Source organism: Polyodon spathula, unplaced genomic scaffold, assembly GCF_017654505.1.
Source record: "Polyodon spathula isolate WHYD16114869_AA unplaced genomic scaffold, ASM1765450v1 scaffolds_732, whole genome shotgun sequence".
NCBI lineage: Eukaryota > Metazoa > Chordata > Actinopteri > Acipenseriformes > Polyodontidae > Polyodon > Polyodon spathula.
The window spans coordinates 43081-62322 of NW_024472221.1; the positions used below are offsets into that span (position 1 = coordinate 43081).

A 19242-nucleotide genomic window follows, 5' to 3' on the forward strand; every position below is an offset into this window, starting at 1 on the left:
ATCCACTCTAAATGTGCTCGGCGTCTGGCCAGTAGGGTTCGCTGTTGCGTGATGAGGAGAAAGAGTCCATGCTGGTTTCCCATCCCTCACCCCGGGAGCGTCAGAGCCAACGTGACGCCCCCTTTGGAGTCCCCAGCAAAGTTCGGCTTCTTTGCACAGCCCGGAGACGAACCAGCAGAGTCCAAGCCGGGTGACTCATCCAGCGCTGGATGAGCCTCTCGGAGACCCTCACTTGGTGTGATTTCTGACTGGAGCCATGCCTTTATATCAGTGTTCATTATACAGTGCTGTAAACTTGAAATAAACTGTTTACTGTATATACATGTATGGCTTAGTGGAATAAGGAAAAGTCTGTCATTTTACAAAATGAACTGATGAAGAGTACAACCCCCGATTCTCCAGTACAGTAAAATGCTCTAATAAGTCCAGTTGCGGCTTATCTTGTATAGGTTAATATTGTATAGGTTATATATATATATATATATATATATATATATATATATATATATATATATATATATATATATATATATATATATATATAGATATATATATAGTATAGGCTGCTGTTCCTAAAAAAAATGAACTACTATGCAGTGTTGGATTCTATGTATTTTATAAGAATATCTGTACATAAAAATATACAGAAAAAGAAAACTGTGTTATCACCCCAGCAGTAATTAGATGGTGGAGATTTTTAACATCAGAAACGACCCATCCAGTGAACGTTTTGCTGACTCCCTGCTGAAGTTTTACTGCTAGGCAAGTATGTAAAAGTAAAGCTGGATTAAGTTTCAGGCTCCCCGAGTAGAGTACATCCACATCTGTGCATCACTGGTACTGCAGGCTGAAAACACTCACCATCAGCTCCATTGTAACCTTTCAATAAAATGGTTGGCTGGATGGTGTTAGCAAACACCAGCCATGTGTGTGCTCTGCCCCTCTATATACATTATATACATGACTCAAAGTCAGCATTTACATCTCATGAATCAATAGTCTTTCTTAATGAGTACATCTCAAAGTGAAATTGTTTGCTGATGGTTTTTTGACCATTTTTCATACACCCTCATATATAGAAAAGCAGTTTAAAAAACAAAAGCTGGATCGATCCACACATACGAGCATCAGGGCACGCACTTCGAAGGCATCTTACGTGAAGCCAATAGCCTCACCTGTGAAAACACAACAAAACTATCTACTCAAGATAGTCCAGATTTGTATTCTGAGGCACATGGGGGTCCAGCCCAGCTCAACTCAACACCATGTGTTCAGGAGCATTGCAATTGCTGAATTACGAAAAATCAACAGATCCAAATGCAATTCAGACGTGCATTAGCACCGAGAGAGCGATGAGGAAAACGTGGCGCCTCTATAGAGGATACTGGATTAGAAATGGAATGAAGAAATAGGCACCGGTTGGTTCCCTGGAGCCAGTAAGGGCACATACCAATTGGGTTATGTATGTCCTTAAATTCCAATCCTGCACAGCTGAAGCGTTGTTCTGAAAAAAGTTAACTTGCAGCAAAACAAACTAATAAAAACGAAATAAAACAAAGTTCTTGAGCTGTATCCTGAGTAAGAACCCTTTAAATATTCAAGATGATCTAGATCTATTTTCTGAGATGCAGGAACGGTATGTCATTCTTCCTCACCGAGAGGGCTTTGTTTTGTATGACCTCTGTAGTTTAATCTCTACTGCACTCTGTCACAGAAACGCCCGTGCTCAGCGAGTGACACACCGACACAATCAGCGATCTCCCTGCTGTAAGGCACACTGTGCAATTCATTCTGTTAGACTATGTGCTTAAGCATGCAAACACTGTAAAATGCAAAGGTTATCTGGTATCTGATCCTGCAAAATCTTTTTAAAACCACCCTCTGAATAGCAGTCAGAACATATTGTGATCACGACTAGCCATGACTGCTACTTTAAATAACGAATACAAATAAACTAAGAAGAAGAAAGAAATGACTAAACATCGTTTGGATTCTAATGTGGAGTTTAAGGGGATGACTGGACGATCGTGCCCCCCTTTACTGATACTGAATTAAGACATTCCCTGTTAGTGTTGTTAAGCAGTCTTTGTCAAGGCACATGTTTCAGGGCGAGGCCAGCTGGGAGATAGCATGCCTGATTTAAGGAGGTAACACAGAGAGAAAATAAAGGATCGCCTCTGTGTTATACCTGGGTAGCCTAACCAAAAACTGGTCTTTAAAAAAACACTCATTATTGCAAAAGTTCTGTTCCTGAAACCAAACTGATCCTGGGCTTCCCCTACCGAGGGAAGACAAGGAGCTTAAAAAAAAAAAAAAGAGAAGAAATTCTGGATTGCAAGTTCAGCCCGGGAGTTTCCTCTTCCATTAAAACATGAGAATCTGGGGGTGTGAAGAAGGATTGTTCAGAGAAGTGAATCAGTTTCAATCCCTGCTGACGCATCACAGGGAGACTCCCTCCGAGTCCCAGTATTTTTCCAATGGAAGCAGTTGTAAAAGAAGAGAAGCATTTGGTTTTCAAAGGTAGATAGATCGATAGATAGATGGTGGATGGATAGACGGATGGATGGATAGATCGATCAATGGATAGATGGATAGATGGTGTTCCCGGTTCCTTCAAGGCTGTCCTGACACGGCTGTTCTTTGACTATCAAGACTTGAAGACGTGCACCGCTCTGACCACGTACTGCCTGCAGATGGGGCACTCGCTCATGCGCTTCCCGCACTTGGTGCAGGTGACCATGTGTCCACACTCCAGGAGGACGCAGTCTATGGGACTGTCCATGCAGATTTTACACAGGTTCTCCTCTGAGCCAGGGTGGGGAGCTGTGTCTGGGGAAGAGGAAGGGAAATTAGGACTGAAGTACATTTACACGCTCCAGTGTTAGGCACGGCTTCACAAAGAGATACTGATAGAGGGTAATCCTGCTGAGGATGCATGCCTAAACAAGTAATACCATCCGAATTATTTAATGCAATATTTACTTGATTTGAACAAACTAAAATTACAATACATTATTTTGTTAGTTTAAATACAAATAAAAACAGATCAATCTGGTGTTCAAAGCAACACAGCTGAAACTTACCACGGTTAGTTCCATTACTTGCAACTGAAAATAAAACAAACAAAACAGAAAGAAAAATACCAAATTAATAAATGTTTTTCATTTACAAACAGGCATACAAATATGCAAATATACACAGTGATGATAAATAACAGCGAGTCCATTGGTAACATTAATAAAGGCACTAGCTGAACGTACAGCAGTGTGCACATGTAGAACACCCCATTGCTTCTGTATATAATACAGCAGTGTGCACATGTAGAACACCCCATTGCTTCTGTATATAATACAGCAGTGTGCACATGTAGAACACCCCATTGCTTGTGTATATAATACAGCAGTGTGCACATGTAGATCACCCCATTGCTTCTGTATATAATACAGCAGTGTGCACATGTAGAACACCCCATTGCTTCTGTATATAATACAACATGTATTAGAACACCCCATTGCTTGTGTATATAATACAGCAGTGTGCACATGTGTAGAACACCCCATTGCTTCTGTATATAATTAGAACACCCCATTGCTTCTGTATATAATACAGCAGTGTGCACATGTAGAACACCCCATTGCTTCTGTATATAATACAGCAGTGTGCACATGTATTAGAACACCCCATTACAGCAGCAGTGTGCACATGTAGAACACCCCATTGCTTGTGTATATAATACAGCAGTGTGCACATGTAGAACACCCCATTGCTTGTGTATATAATACAGCAGTGTGCACATGCAGAACACCCCATTGCTTCTGTATATAATACAGCAGTGTGCACATGTATTAGAACACCCCACGTACATCTTGTGGTGAATTGAACACATATCAATTATGTCGTCACACGCATAAATAAACATTAGAACACCCCATTGCTTCTGTATATAATACAGCAGTGTGCACATGTATTAGAACACCCCATTGCTTCTGTAGTGTGCACATGTAGAAGAACACCCCATTGCTTCTGTATATAATACAGCAGTGTGCACATGTAGATCACCCCATTGCTTCTGTATATAATACAACTGAACATGTATTAGAACACCCCATTGCTTCTGTATATAATACAGCAGTGTGCACATGTAGATCACCCCATTGCTTCTGTATATAATACAGCAGTGTGCACATGTAGAACACCCCATTGCTTCTGTATATAATACAGCAGTGTGCACATGTAGAACACCCCACTGCTTCTGTGATGATTTGTTGTGCACATGAATCAAACCACTGGAACTGAACATCTTGGAAATAGTCAAAATAGACTTGGTGATTGTCTAATTTAACTGATGACTTGAATAGACCACCCACGCAATGAATTTAAAATAGTAAGAGAAAAGGAACACATAGCCACAAATAGTAAAATGCATGAGACTTTTTAAAAGTTGTTTAAGATGCCTAATTAAAGCACAAAGTGGTCTAACATTTTCACACGAGTGCCTATTGTTCCTCTATCACCGATTACTGACCGCAAATTGAAATTCAAACAGCCAGAGGTTTTCATGCAGGTAGGTATATAACGGATATAAATGACACATCTTGAGGCGTTCCAATACACTTGCCCCCCTTTTGTTTTTGTTACAGTTCGACCACGGCTCTGTGTCTTAACCTTACCCAAGTCCTGCAGCTCCTTCTGCTCATTGTAAAGCCTGGTCACCCTTTCCATGAGCTCCCACTTCTCACAGCAGCCCTTGTAGTTGACGAAGTTGCGTGCCAGAATCTCCTTCAGCTGCCTCACGGTGAGAGCGTCGATGTCCTCCAGCTCCTTGAGATCGGACAGCGAGGCGCGGCGGCCCGGGGGGAGGGGCTCCTCTGTATCTGAGGACTGGGAAAGGGGGGGAGCAATGAGAGGCGAGTGCGCAACACCCGGGTCACTTTCAAACCGGCTCAACACAGACCTGCCATTTACTTTTACTTATGATCCAGAACTTCAAAACCCTCAATCAGAATTGCAAGCTGAAACTTTAAACAGATGAACGTTTCGTGCACTAGAAGAAGGCCCTTGGTTATGATTAGCATCATCTTTATTTGGTTTCTAGAAAGAGGATTCAATAATATTTTGTACAGAGCCTTATGACTACAAAATTGGTATTAACTTTTCATAAAAGCTATACAGCTAATTGTAGGGGAGAAAGCTAGCAAACGATTGCAGAAATCATAAGAAAGCACCACACAAACACAATGAAGTGTCATTTGAAGCTGTTTTCTCTGTACACCAGGGGGCACTGTCTTGTACAGAGCCAGGGAGGACAAACCTTCACTTGAGGCAAGTTGAGTTCATCTCTTTGCAGATTCTTAGATTTCAAAAGCACTGAAATCTAAGAATTCAGAATTCGATGGACAACAGAAAAAGTGAGTGAGAAATCAGCAGTGCACTGCCCATCTCTCACAGAATTCTGACCTCAAATAAAAAAAACGGACTGCGGTTGAGAGGGGCTTTTATTACTTACACAGAATGATCAGTCACGTGACGTTCAAACTTTGGTACAAATCTACTAGTTGATTATTGACCCAAACAATAGCGTCTGTTTCTAAATAATTTTGCTTACAGCACAGCGGGAGGCAGCGAGAGTAAGTACTGTTAGGAAAGGCCTTCAGGCATGGCTAGAGGGACCCCAGTGTGAAAGCTTGCAGACACAGAGCCAGGCTCACTAAAGATTCACTCCACTGCAAAGTCTGGGACAGAAAAAACAAACAGCACAGCTCCACAACTTAGGATCTACAACTGTGGCCAAACATTTTGCATCACCTAGAATTCTAGGATTGAGACATAAAAGAAACAAAAAAAAAACCTTTTTGAACTTAATTTAGATCTTTTATTTAACGCCAAGTCATCAAAAAACTACAAAATTAGACTGCAAAAGTCTACCGGAAGCCATAACAGTCGTACAGTACTTTGCGTCAGATTTCGAAATGTCACATTTGTCAGTTTTTCATTAAGTATATGGAAAACTACAAAGCGGCCTGTAATTCAATATGTTAATGTAACATTAGTCAGCAGGTTGCATTTGACTTTAGGGTACAAAATGAGTTAATTCTATAGGTGATGCTAAACTTTTGGCAATAGCTGTACGTAGCAGCTCCTTGGCCCCATTAGGTCTAAAACACCTGGATTCACTTAAGTGATCTCGAATCCAGACAGTATACTGCTGAATAAATGAAAATCTTTCGTGACTGGTTTCACACCCATCATCAGCACTTTGCATGGGGGGGGGGGCAGCGTTAACACAGCTAGTGCTATTCAGGGCGTATTCAACACACCGCACATCCTAAGATCTCAGAGCCATTTCTGATATTATAGACCAGTGCTCGGGGACCCCTGTGTCTGCTGGATTTCATTCCAACTGAGCTCTCAATCATGAAACTCTTAACTGAACTAACAATTAACTTAGTTAGACCTTTTTAACAGTTCTCAGCTCCTAACAGGTTACAGATTTCAAGTTACTTCTACAATTTCACAGTTAACGGTTTAAGAAGACACAGGGGTCCCAGAGGACCAAACTTGGGAGCCTCTGTTACAGACAATGTTATAGACTCATTTTTGTGGGTCATTTCTGATGTTACAGACAATGTTATAGATTCATTTTTGCTTTAGATTCCTGGTCCTGTCTGCTGGTATAGCTTCTCAGATTACTCAACAACTGTGTGATGTTTTGTTGAATGAAAAATCTGTTCATGCCCTTGTTGACACAGGGAGCAATAAAACACTAGTTCTGACTGTGCTTCTGCAGAAGGCTCTATAATTCAGATACGTTGTGTTCATGGTGTACAGTACAGCAACAACTTGGCTAAAATCCACTGTAATTTAGTGATGACAGAACAAGGCGTGCAGACAAGAAAAACATTTCAAAGACACAGCAGTTGACATGGATGAGGTGCTGCCTAAGAATTACTCTGAATTATAAAAAGTACAGACGAAAGCTTGTGGGTGTCGTTTCATCGAGCTACTGGAAAAAACAAGTGCTGGAGGTGCAAACTCTCTGCCCTGCCGTACCTGTGTCTCCCCCTCCTCCTGCTCCTGTGCCTCTGCGCCACTCCCAGCGGCAGGTGTCTCCCCCTCTTGGCTGGGAGGAATCGCTGCAGTCAGGTTCTAGAGTGACATTCAACACTGACAGTGAGTTAACAAGCACCCTGGGTGCTGCTCACACGCTAGTGCTGATCAAGGATGAGAACGTGAGCCCTGCTCTGCTCATAAAATATTCAGTCTAGCACGCTGTGCAGGTCAGTCCCGCAGGTGGAAATGAAGACATGGTAACATAACCTTTTCTCATGCAAGAAACTGCCATACAGAAGAGGACTGTGAGAGACACAGATAGGTTAGGAGTACAGTAATATACAGAGGTACTGGGGATTAAATAAATATAATGAAACAAAATGAGGCTACAGGGTCCACTATGGTAGAAGTTTGTATTTGATAAGGTACATGTAGAGTGTGATGCATATAACCGAGCTATACAAAAATACACAACAGGGCAAGCAAGCAGGCAAGCAGAGAGAATGGAACTAAACTGAACACAGGCAGTACATGATAGAAAGGCTATCACTCCCCAAACAAGCAGAAGACTCGCTAGATTCGGCTACACGTGTATCTTGGCAGGTCTTGGCACACGTTGGCTTGCACATTACCAGGTCGTGGAAAGGGATTTTATTTTCTGTACCACCCAAAACTGACATATATCAGGTTTGCTTAGAAGTGAAGAGAATTACAGACAAAAAGACAGACGGACAGAGAGACAGACACACGTGCAAACCTGAATATCTTAGCTAACCGCCACATAGTCCAATAATTTTAAAGTCTGCATTCTTAAAGGCAGTTTTGTATTTGTTTTGTGTTTTTTTTTTAATTGAAAAACTGCAGACGTGATTACTGACACCACTATACAGCCCCACATTATGACACTCAGGTCACAGGATACTGTATTGCAGAACAGAAAACGGTATGTATGGCATACAGCATCCCCCCCTTTGGGTATAACGATGCATGAGGTGACATTTCATGAACACAGTAGGAGAGGAAAGGGGGCAGCCTACCTGCTGGCCTTCCTCAGCCAGTGGCTCCGCAGCAGGCTCTGTGTAGGGGTGAGGGCCCCCCTGTAAGGTGGCCCCGGTGGCAGGGGGGTTGGGCGCCTGGCTGGCGGGCGGAGTGTGCTGCCCCAGGACCAGCTCCACCAGGTCCTCCTTCTCGCGGCACAGCTCTGTGGAGACCTCGTGCAGGTGCAGGTAGTCCCGCAGCTCCTTCACCTTGAGCTTCATGAGCTCGGTGCGCAAGAACGCCGTGCCGCGGCACCGCTGGCAGCTGAGGCACATGCGGGGGCTCAGGGCAGGCTGCACCGAGCAGCCAGCGCAGAAACTCTTCTTACAGTCCATGCACACGTGCTGCCAGCAGGGGTGGACAGAGAGAGAGAGAGAGAAAACAGATCAGCTGGCAGGACTACAGTCATGGAAGGGGAAGGTTCTCAATTGTGTTGTCTGGTTTTTTTGTCTGTTCGGCTTTTTGTAATCTATGCAAAACGCGTTCAGGTAATTTGTCACTTTGCTTAAATCCTTTTAAATCATTATTTGACATTACTTAACTTTTCAAGTCTTAAATGAAAAATCCCCTAATAGAAATGACAGTGAAAAAGTCAGCATTCACACACACACACACACACACACCTGAATTACTAAATATGAGTGTGGTGGCTCAGTGCAAGGGCAATGGGTAGAACATTCTCTTTGCCATTTGATCTACAGTCCCAGCTCTTCGTGGCTCATGTGATTCATGTTTTGCGTTTGACGCATGCCCGTCTAATATCTCTGTGCCCCTCAGCTGCCCGGCATCAATAATTCATCTTTGCAGCGTGAACAGACACACAATAGCCTGGTTCAATGAGAGAGTCTTATCTACTGAAAGCATTTCACTTTTTGTCTGCCGGGGAAAATGAAGAGCAGTGAATGCAGCCAGTGTGCCAGTGACTCCTTTCCATTGTTCTATTGAAAGGTTTGCTTTGGAATGTCACCACAAAACAACACTAAAACCGTCCTCGTGATTTCCCACCCCCTCCACTGCCAGAAAGAATGAGCTGCTTGCATGCTTGTAAAGTAGTTGATCTAGCTGATGAGAGGTGAGCTGGGTACAGTACTTTGCGCCAGGGCTTTCTCTGGCTTTTCTATTTTTGTATCACCAGTGGCTAATCCTTTTTATGAACTTTAGTGAGCGGAGAAAGCCAGTCGTCATTACTGGCGCACAACTCAAGTCCTCAAGGGGAGGAACGCATGACTGAGAACCAGTCTGGTCAGATTATTGAACTTTCACGTAACGTTAAAACCGTTTCAGCACTATTTATATATACCAGTTTATTATACTGTACTGAGTAATCCAGCATTCATTTCACTGAAGTACACTGTAGCAAAATTATGTCAATTTAATCAAGAACACTGAATTCATCTCATGTTTACATCAATACAGATATATATATATCTCTTCAACTTTTATTTTGAAATGATAATCCGTGGCAGATTACTTGGTGAGCTGCTATCTGTACTGTATTCACAGAGCTGTTTTGTCGGACGCCTTTGTTTTTTCTTCGTTTGCTTTGCCCTTTGTGTTCTTGCTTTCTGAACGCACACTGTAACTGTGACTCACAACATTCAATTTCCTGGTTAGACACACAGGGTACTTGCCAACCTTTCAGAAACAAAAAGTGGTTGGCTGGCACATGCCCAGGCAAAGAATTACACATAGTGCTTCTCGAATATATTTTGAAAGCCAAATATACAAAGATATAGGGAACTAATACATGAAAGTAAAAGATCTAATGAATAACTAAAAAAGATATAAAATAATACAAAAAAGGAAAATTTCTTTCCTGTATCCCAGCGCTATCCCAATTACATGCATTATAAATACTACTATTTAAAAAATCTTTTTAAAAGCTGTTTAATACCATTTTCACAGTATTTCCTTGTATTACAGATATAAGTAACCTAAAGCAAAGGCAGGGACATGTCGGCTTGGCGTGACAAAGGTTTGTACGCCAGCATTTAAAACAACCTACCGTAAACAAACTGGACAGCCAACAAGGGGTGCACAGAATGGAAAAGTGAACTGACAATAACCCAGACGTGTAACCCAAATGATACCAAGAAATATTTTTATATAACATGTGGCATCATTTTGGGACTCTGCAGGCTTTCTGAAAACACATATTTTTGCAGGCTGTACAGCAGAGTACATTTACAAAGCAGGAGGAAATATGAGATCTCATTCTTGTGGTTCACAGGGACGCCCTTAACAACCACAAATCAATTAACAACCTGTTTCCACAATCAGGCGAACAAGAAGTGCAATCTCCCATACTGCGCTCAGGGACCTGCAGAGCGAAGCTGTGCAGCCAGTTACACAACACAAACTGAGCAGAAACTTTTCATGCAATCCTGCGTAAGTTCCATTATTATCTCGTAACACACCACGGTAATGCCATTACCCTTTAATCAGCTAAGTGAGGCTTTCCTCTCGGACCAGACTGGTAAGCCTACCTTCCTGGAGATGGTGCTGAACTGGCTCCCACAGGCTTTGCAGGTGTGCTCCGGGGCAGGGCGCGGAGGGGAGGCTCTGAACCCTGAGTTGGTGTAGGCCTGCCGCTGGCTGCCCCTCCTCTCCTCCTCCAAGGGCTGTGTGTCCAGACACAGCCAGTTACAGCAGGAGGCCCACATCGAGGAGCCTGCTGAAATACAAGAGCGTAACAGCGTTAGAAGAGCGACAGCCACACCCCTGCTCCGCACCCACAAAACCAGACTGCTGAGCCACCCCCCTGCTCCGCACCCACAAAACCAGACTGCTCAGCCACCCCCCCCAGCTCCGCACCCACAAAACCAGACTGCTCAGCCACCCCCCTCCATGGCCAGACCCATCCTCGTGGTCTGTATATCAGAGCCAATTGACTACTGTTGCTATAGCTGCAAGGAACAATGCAAGTGTGCATACAGGGTACTGCAAGGCAGGCATGCATCTCCTTTATGATACTCTCAATAACTTGTGCCAAACAATACCCTAACCAAATTTCATTCCACTTGGACAAGCGACTCTTTACATAAATGTACAGTCCTGAATGTACTTTGTGATTAGGTCTTCACCAGATGATCAAAGTGAAGATCAGAAGTATCTGTGCTTCATTTGCATGTTTTTTTCATTTGTATCCAGAAAGCACACAGTGTGATGCTCTGGATGCAGAAGAAACCACATGGTTACCAATACTTCTTTTTAAATAAAACACAAACGCCCATCTCTTACGCACAGATTATTACTTTTAGTCCTACTTCCAGAAGGGCATTTCGTGCTGAACATATTCTGTTTAGAACTAGCAGAAAGATGTAGTGATTGCACAAGGCTCCAAGTAATTTCCTGGCATGCTCTGTTTGTTTTAATGCAGCCCAAGGGTCACTAAATGGGTTTTATTTATGCGAGTTGTAACTTCTCCTGCTTTCACAGCTAGGGCAAGTGCAGACTTTCTGATAGGAAAAACAAGTGCAATGAGCTCCAGCTGCTGCTGGTAGAAGCAGGGACTTGTCGGCTTAGTCCACAGAGTGACACAGAGAGGCAAACAGCATTGCACGCCTGCATCTGAAACCACCAACTGTAAACAAACTGGACAGTCAACGAGGGGTGCAAGGAAGGGTACGGAAAAGTGTAGTGACAATAACCCAGACGATACCCAGGAATTATATTTTTGTATAAAAGGCAACATATTTTGTGACTCTCTTTTTTCTACAAAAGGTTTTTACGCAGGCAGTGCAGAACAGTACATTTTGTTGAAATTATTTACAAAGCAGATGGAAATGGCTTGTTCCTCCAGCTCGCAGAGATACCCTCGTCAGCCACATGTTTTGCAGCTTGTTTCCACAATCAGACAGACTTGTATCAAAGGCGGTTCTTGCCGGCTTCGCGGCATTCTCTTGTTTCATTGCTCTTCAGAGAACTTTCCTCAAGTGTTTTCCTGCCGCCTGTCACACTAAACTCTTGACTGCTGTCAAACCCCGGTGACTGAGACTGTAATGGATAAACTCATATCCTTGAGAGTCCCATTAGGGTTATTTGCAGAGGCAGATTAAAGTGTCACCGGTCGGGAGACTGGAGACTTGCAGATTGGTTTAAAACGCTCCGGCTTATCGCTAATGGGGGCTATTCTATTACGTTTGTAGCTTGATGAGGATAAACTGGGATACACTGAGTAAACGCCTGCCATAGCATTAAACTACAGTGGAGCTGTGATTCAGATACTGCTTAAAAGAACCATGAGTTAATTACAATCAAATGCATGTTTTTTTTTTTGTTGTTTTTTAAATATGCTTTTCTAATTCAGCCACTACAAAACTTAAAGAAAACGCTTTGCGTGATCAAAATGAAGTTATGCAAACATATTCTCAGAATTGGGGGATACCTGCGACTGCCGGGCGTACAAAGGGAGCACGGTCGTATGAGTGGACACAGTCCAGGATGCGATTCTAGAAGCACACTGTAGTCTCAGAGTGCATGATCTCCTGACTGCACAACGCCTGTGGATCATTTAGGCCTGGCCTCTCTTCCAGTTCAATACAGGTTCTGTGCACTAGTTGCACGCCCCCTCTATATCATTCACTCCAGCTGCACTATAGTTTACTTTCAATTTAAAATTGACCTGATCAGTCACATGAACGGGTTTTCATTTTTATTTTTATGCACAGAAATGGTAGCAGAGCACCGGCAGAGACACACACACTGAGATCCCAGAACAGCAAACTCATCACTTCTCATGCAATACAGACTGAACTGCAGAGCTTCATTTAGAACAATAACAGTCTATATTTGCTCTTCAATAGGTCATCTTGAACTGGATCAACGGGATGGGAGGCGACAGTAACTTTTGATAGCATCCGACAGTGGAAACAAGCTTCGATCAGCAACGTTACACCCATGACGCAGAATACCAGTGTTTTAGAAAAGCTTCAGGAAAAAAAATCACCTGGTTTTACAACTTTCAGGTCAAGGTACAGTGACCCTTTTGGCTCAGACATTCAATGAAGTGCTCCAGAACTTTGTTATATCTGGTGGAAATATTAGATGTGCAGACACCAGTGTTTCCTGATCAAACAAGGTGTTTTGCTCCTGTAACAGAGCTCACGTTGTTTCCAGTGCCTTTCCAAAGAGAATGCTGTCTTTTCCCAGATTCTCACATAGCCAAACCGCTATCTGCTACTCCTAACCCAGCATTGCAGCCAGCTAGCTCAGCCAGCCCTGACACTGTAAAGACAGCGCCAGCTTCAACAGCTATTAGGTGCCTAGCAGAAACTTTAAGCTTAAAACAAAAGGGAAGTTGTTTTGCTTAGGATGGGTAAGAAAATAGGTTTTCTTTTTTAAATCCTTTGTCATTACTCCTTTAAAAACAATCTCGTACTGCAGTAAAACACGAGAGCCTCTCCACTCTGTGCCAGCTTCATTCGGTGACCCAACCCACAAGCCTCCTCGTGTTCCCTGCCCAAACAAACTTAGCTGTAGGGCTACTGTAAACCCATTCACAACACAGCACAACTCTGCAGTGACAATGCAAGCTTCTGCAATAAAAAAAACAGGCTGGTACAATGCACAGTCTGAACAGCAATGGACAAAACAGGGACAAAGAGCTCTCTATTCTTCTTAGGTCAACATAACCAATGCATTGGCTCAGCCTGACATGCCTGTGCTGCAGAGTTAACAAAAAGACCTGTGTTCGTAACATCAGAGCAAGGCTTCTGCTGAACGCATGCAAAAAAAAAAAAAAAAAGTGAAAAAGGTCACTGTAACTGCCTTGGTGACTAATATGCGGGCCCTGGGCCCCCTTTTACACGACAATCAGTTAGGAAGGAAGGAGTAGTGATCACTTGACAATTCGTCTCCAGTGTACCTGTGCAAGTCGCGTTACTACGGAGTTATTGACACTGATGCCTCAATGTTTCGTAGAAACTTAAGGACGTTTCGTTTAAATAAACCAAGGGAATCAGTAATTCTCAGGGTTTCCATTAGAATTGGGGGTCCCCACTCGGGGTAACCTAAAATGGGATGACCCCTTTAGTCTGACGTGGTTGGTCGAGAGGAAGCAATAGGACTGCACCAACCAGCTAATTGAAATGTCGTTACACGGGGGTATTACTTGTCAGCCCCCCATAATCCTGGTGGCTAGGACACTGAGCAGAATCAAAGCTTTTATCCATCCCAGGGGGGCCCGACCTGAACTATAATATGTGTTTCCAGTAGCCCAACTCTCCAAAGTTAATTAGGTAGGTACAGCAGGCAGGGCATTCTTCCTCCCCACCGAGAAAATATTGTAGACAGTATGTTTAAGGTAGTGTCTTGAAATATGTTGCAATTAGCTACATTACGAAATGCAATACAAGCGCGACCTCTAAAACTCGAAAGGACAGCAGTGACCTCATCATGACACTCATCGACTTGATTCAGTCAACCGAGACCTCCCCCTTTTCAGCCCAAACTCAAAAAGCCTCGCCTTGGCTTGCAGATTGGGTTACAGTCTGTTGTCATCGGGGCTCCCAGGACATCTGGTATCAGCCAAGACGACCCCCCCCATTCTCCCCAAACCCGGTCACAAGCAACGTGTGGCCAGTATTGTGCTGTAGTTTTCCCTGCAGTGTATTCTGAATAATAAAGCCTGTGGCTCTCAGAGATGGGAAGGTACCCCATGCAGCCAGGCAGGTGGAGAGGTTTCTATTTAAATAAGAAAGGCCTTGAAGCCATAGCGATTACTACAGGGAAGATTCAACCTTTGACCGTTTGTGCTTGAGTGGATTGTTGCTGAACACTCACAAAACGAACATGACTGCGCACTCTCTCTCAGCTGTGAGGATACAACTAAATACCAAATCCAGGGATGGAAAATCCTATTGCATAGCGGTTTCACCCATTCCAGGTTTTAATACAAGCTTGATTAGCCACAGTGTACAGGTGAGTCTTATTAAACTGACAGCAAAACCAGGACTGGATTAAACTGCTCTGCAATGGGAGCCTGTGAAAGGGAGAGAAGGAATCTGAACTGTATATCTACCTCCTGACCTGGAAGGGCGCAAAGTAAGGTCGGTGGTACGTCTTCACAGGGATGGGCCGCCTCGATGGTTGGACAGAACCGCATCGGGCATCTCGGTGAAAGGGCGTAGCTGTAAGACTACTGAACAGCTCTACTGTGATCAGCTGTGTTGAGCGCTGCGATTGGACAGAGCCTGATCACAGGGAGGAGTTTAGCAGTACAGTGGCGATAATAACCCTGCTGTAAAATGAAGCAAATTTCCCCTTCTGTGCAAACTTTGCCCTTCTGTTCAGCTAATGCTGTTGTTGCTGAGTCCAGCAGAGCATAATGATTCACCTGGGCTAAAGATAGCCTGATGTCATCCATTGAGCGCTGGACAGAAAGCTGATTAGTGTGTCTCAGTACCGCTCAGCCTGGGCTTCTGCATGAACGTCTATCAGAGAAAGTACGACTCTGCTGTAACTCTTTCCACACTGCACACCACTACAGCTGTATGGGAAAGATTACTCCATTATCCTGCCCACACTGCTGCAGAAGTACACTTCCTGTACAGAATGCATTAAGACAGTGATTGTGATGCACTACTGGGGTCCTAATGTCAGCTGCAGATGAAGTTCACTTATAATGTAGTACTGTGGTGAAATAAATGGGCATCACACTGTTAAGAGAAGTATACAGTAAACACACACCTCCAAAGTTACTTGTGGGTAGTGCCTCAGGACAGAGGTTTTAAGTAAAAAAGATTAACGTTGGTTTACAGTCATGCAACTTGTAACCAAAAATGAGAGTCCAATCTAAAACTGGACTCAAACACTCAACCACCTTGATCAGCATCACATGCAGTAAAAGGAAATCAGATTTCTAATAAAAGGTTGACGTGTGCAAGCAGCGTTTCCAGCTAGTTAAAAGCTAAACCAGATTTAGTGTCAGCACGCTGGCCCTGCTGGTGCAGAGTCCAAATCAACAGGGCAGCCCTCCTCTGACAACCTGGGAGCGCACAGCCGCCACACAAACCCACCGCCCTCTTCGGCACAACTGTCAGTCTCTGCCTGAGGAGGCCCGGGGCTGAATGGCATTCAGGGGGTGCTCAGGCCAGGTCAGACGGCAAAATGTGCACTTTGCGAGAATGCAAATTACGATATGTTTGCACTGCGACTGGCCCATCTCAGTATATCTACCCCTTTGTTTATTACACCAATAATGATTACAGTGTCAATATTTAGTTTGTAAACATATGCCTTGCAACATAATTGAATAACTTGTTCACCTACCTGGGGTGGTGTTTAAATGCACGCTGTTGTCCTGTTTAATTGATTTTTGGTTTGTTTTCAGTACACTGACTGACTCTGTGCACCCTGGAGCTGAAACACTGTGACTGACACTGTATAATACGCCTCTTAAATCCAGACAGTGTGTTGTCTGGCAAGTAAGCCGTCTAGCTGAAGGGGTAAAGCTGAGGAACACAAGGTCACTTTTTCAGGAACAGTGGCTTGCAACCTGGTTCTATGAGACCTAGTTTGAGGCAACTTTGCTGTTTCAAACCCCAAATCTCCCCTGGTGTGCCGTGCAGTGGCCTAAAACCTCGCCTCCTGAAACCAAGTTCCAAGCCAAACAGTGGCTTCATGTTCCCTCAGTTTTAGGCTTTGAAGTGAAGCCATTCTCCTTGGAACGGTTTTGGGACAGTTAATCCAGTATATGGCAGATTTTCAGGATCTCCATAAAATTCTGTAAAAGCCCAGCTGATCAGTCAGCGCTCACTGATTCTTCCCCAAATGAAGCAATACCTAACGTCATGCTGCGTAATGTAAACTGGACAGTCAACAAGGCCTGCTTACTGTTAGGTAAGCAGTTCTTTGAGCATCTGTTCACAGCTAATGTTGGGAGTTACCATATTCAAACTCCTGCAGTGCTTCTATTTCCATTAATCCTGTTCTCTGCAGTGCAGCTGTTTTGCCCTGGTGAGCCACCTTTGTCTACTGGAGTTATCAGTGCAGGTACAGTACTGTACAGTAAATATTAGATTCAGTTATCCAAGTGTTGCCAGATATTGGCTTATGCCCTAGGCATGGAACTGAAGTCGTCAAGGTAACAAACACTGACACATGCAAATATCTTCATGAAGGGAATTTTAGATTCATTTTCAGTATCAGGAGGTGTGTCATGTGGCGCGTCCCTGTACATTCAGAAGCAGGTGTTTATTTCAAAACAAGACGAGATGATGATGAAACTTGGATGCGATTTATCTTTACTTCAGTGTAAAAGTGCTGGGGCAGACACAGGACAAAGATTTAAATACGTACTCGGCACGAGCCTGCTTGGTTGTAAATGGTCCTAGAGTTGGAATACGGAATGAAACACCATTCAGACTGGGTGTAATATTAGCACCAATCATATATTCTATTACCCAGTTAACTGCTAAAACACTTGGTTTATTCCACTAACAGTAATGACAGTGTCAATGCTTCGTTTGTAAACGTATGCCTAGAAACAACGCCTATCTGGGGTAGTGTTTAAATGCACCGTCCCCTGCTGATTATAGCTAATGAGACTGTAGGGGTAAGACTGCAATGGCGAGTTCCAGACTGCTGGAGAGCCCAAACTAAAATAGTCCAGTTTGCTATTCGATGATGTCACACTATCCAGTCATCCTCACGCAGAGACCTGAGCAAGTCATCTCATTCAATTGCACAGTGTCACATGATAACTGACCACGATTAAATGTATTCCCATACACATGACGTGTCACTACACCGCTGTCTGCCATCAGTCCTATTGCCAGGACACTGTTGTGAACGAGGCTTTGGTCTGCTTCCTGTTTAATTAAATGCATGAACACATTCATAGAGGCTGATATTGAACACGGGTTTGTGGGGACGCGGTGTGATTAATTTTGGCAAGTATTCTGGAATCGTGCGAGCTGTTTTAGCCGCTGGAATTGCGCAGTTCTGCCGTATATTTTAATATACGTGTGAAACATTTCTCTAATTACTTACTCTACCCAAGCACTTCAAACTAGCGCTGAAAATATAACATTGAGAATGTAGCCGCTGCGTGTGAAAACGCGCCTTTACTTTGCCCAGGCAAACGCTAACCTACTCGCGTTAATGGATTAACAAAAACCGAATAACGTGAATGAAATACACGAGGGCATGGCGTTACCCAAGGGCTAACACAGCGGCGGCTGGTGTGAAACAACTCGGTCATGAATAAAACAGAACAGCAGCGGGGCAGCGTGCATTTCTGAGGAGTACAATCTATTCACGCCATCCACCCTGTCGAGTCACAATGTCACGACTCTTTAGTGCACTCGTGGATTCCTCTGTCGTTTTAATCAAAGAGATCGAAGCAACTTTGCCAAACCTCTTAACTTTCCAGACTAACCCATCTGTTGATGCTATTATAAAAGGTGCCAGCGAAACAGCACTGAAGTTAAACTACAATATATTTTCAAATGAGGTACAGAGGCAGTGTATTTTTATACGGTGCATCTGCTAAAATGGTCTATTACTAGACGTAACCAGTTGCATGTACAGGTACAGAAAACACCCTTACTCCGATCAGTACTGTTTATTAAGTACGGTCTGCTTCGGGTTGGTGGATTCGTGTCACACACACTTTATTAGCTAGATCTTCAGAAATACTGTAAGTGTGCACTGATCCTTCGAAAAAAAGTAACGAAAACATTTAGATTCCTGCCCTAGGCATCGGAACACCTGTCAAACTAGCCAGACTGGGTCAACACATTACCGGGAACTCCCAGCGACAGCGTGAGGGCAATTCAAAACAATCACAAACATGTATATAAAAAAAACAATAATAATAATAATTAAATGCTTTTACCGTCCACTGAAGATCGTCAACGGCGTGAGTGTAGTTTATCCAAAGCAAGCAACCCTGAGCACATCTAACACTCCCACATGCGTTGGGAGACGCTTTGTTTAAGCTGACAACGACAAATGCAGGAAGCAAGGAAACAGATGCCAAGCTGCCCTGATCGATCCCTTCTCAACTGGCCATTACCGTGGCGACGGGAGCGCGCACGCAGATACCTCCTCTTAGGCCACAGGAACGCGCACGCAGATACCCCTTCTCAGCCACGGCAGCGAGAGCGCGCCCGTTGGGAACGCGCTTGATCTCTTCTAACGTGGGAGACA

The 19242-nt window shown here is 43.7% G+C and overlaps 1 protein-coding gene across 3 annotated transcripts; it reads right to left on the reverse strand.

Annotated features, from left to right (window-relative positions):
* Window positions 1-526: 526 nt before the first annotated feature.
* rffl (ring finger and FYVE-like domain containing E3 ubiquitin protein ligase) lies at window positions 527-19149 on the reverse strand. Of its 3 annotated transcripts, none has more exons than XM_041240990.1 (7): window positions 18929-19149; window positions 10575-10759; window positions 8088-8432; window positions 7051-7146; window positions 4671-4881; window positions 3084-3107; window positions 527-2829 (listed from the first exon to the last, which is right to left on the reverse strand). In XM_041240990.1, exons 2-7 carry the CDS (start codon window positions 10749-10751, stop codon window positions 2648-2650), a joined length of 1035 nt encoding a protein of 344 aa, XP_041096924.1. In that variant the 5' UTR covers window positions 10752-10759; window positions 18929-19149; the 3' UTR covers window positions 527-2647. The 3 variants fall into 3 exon arrangements, with proteins under 3 accessions (XP_041096924.1, XP_041096923.1, XP_041096925.1); XM_041240989.1 differs by having other exon boundaries at window positions 10575-10762; XM_041240991.1 differs by lacking the exon at window positions 7051-7146 and having other exon boundaries at window positions 10575-10762; window positions 18929-19146.
* Between the last annotated feature and the right edge of the window lie 93 nt (window positions 19150-19242).

Excerpts from the sequence above, each read along its gene's own strand:
- rffl (XM_041240990.1), bottom strand. The coding sequence starts at position 10,751 with ATGTGGGCCTCCTGCTGTAACTGGCTGTGTCTGGACACACAGCCCTTG. Across the intron at positions 7,147-8,087 it reads TGGCTGAGGAAGGCCAGCAG|AACCTGACTGCAGCGATTCC; the intron begins GTAGGCTGCCCC and ends ATGTCACTCTAG. Across the intron at positions 2,830-3,083 it reads AAGTAATGGAACTAACCGTG|ACACAGCTCCCCACCCTGGC; the intron begins GTAAGTTTCAGC and ends CCTCTTCCCCAG.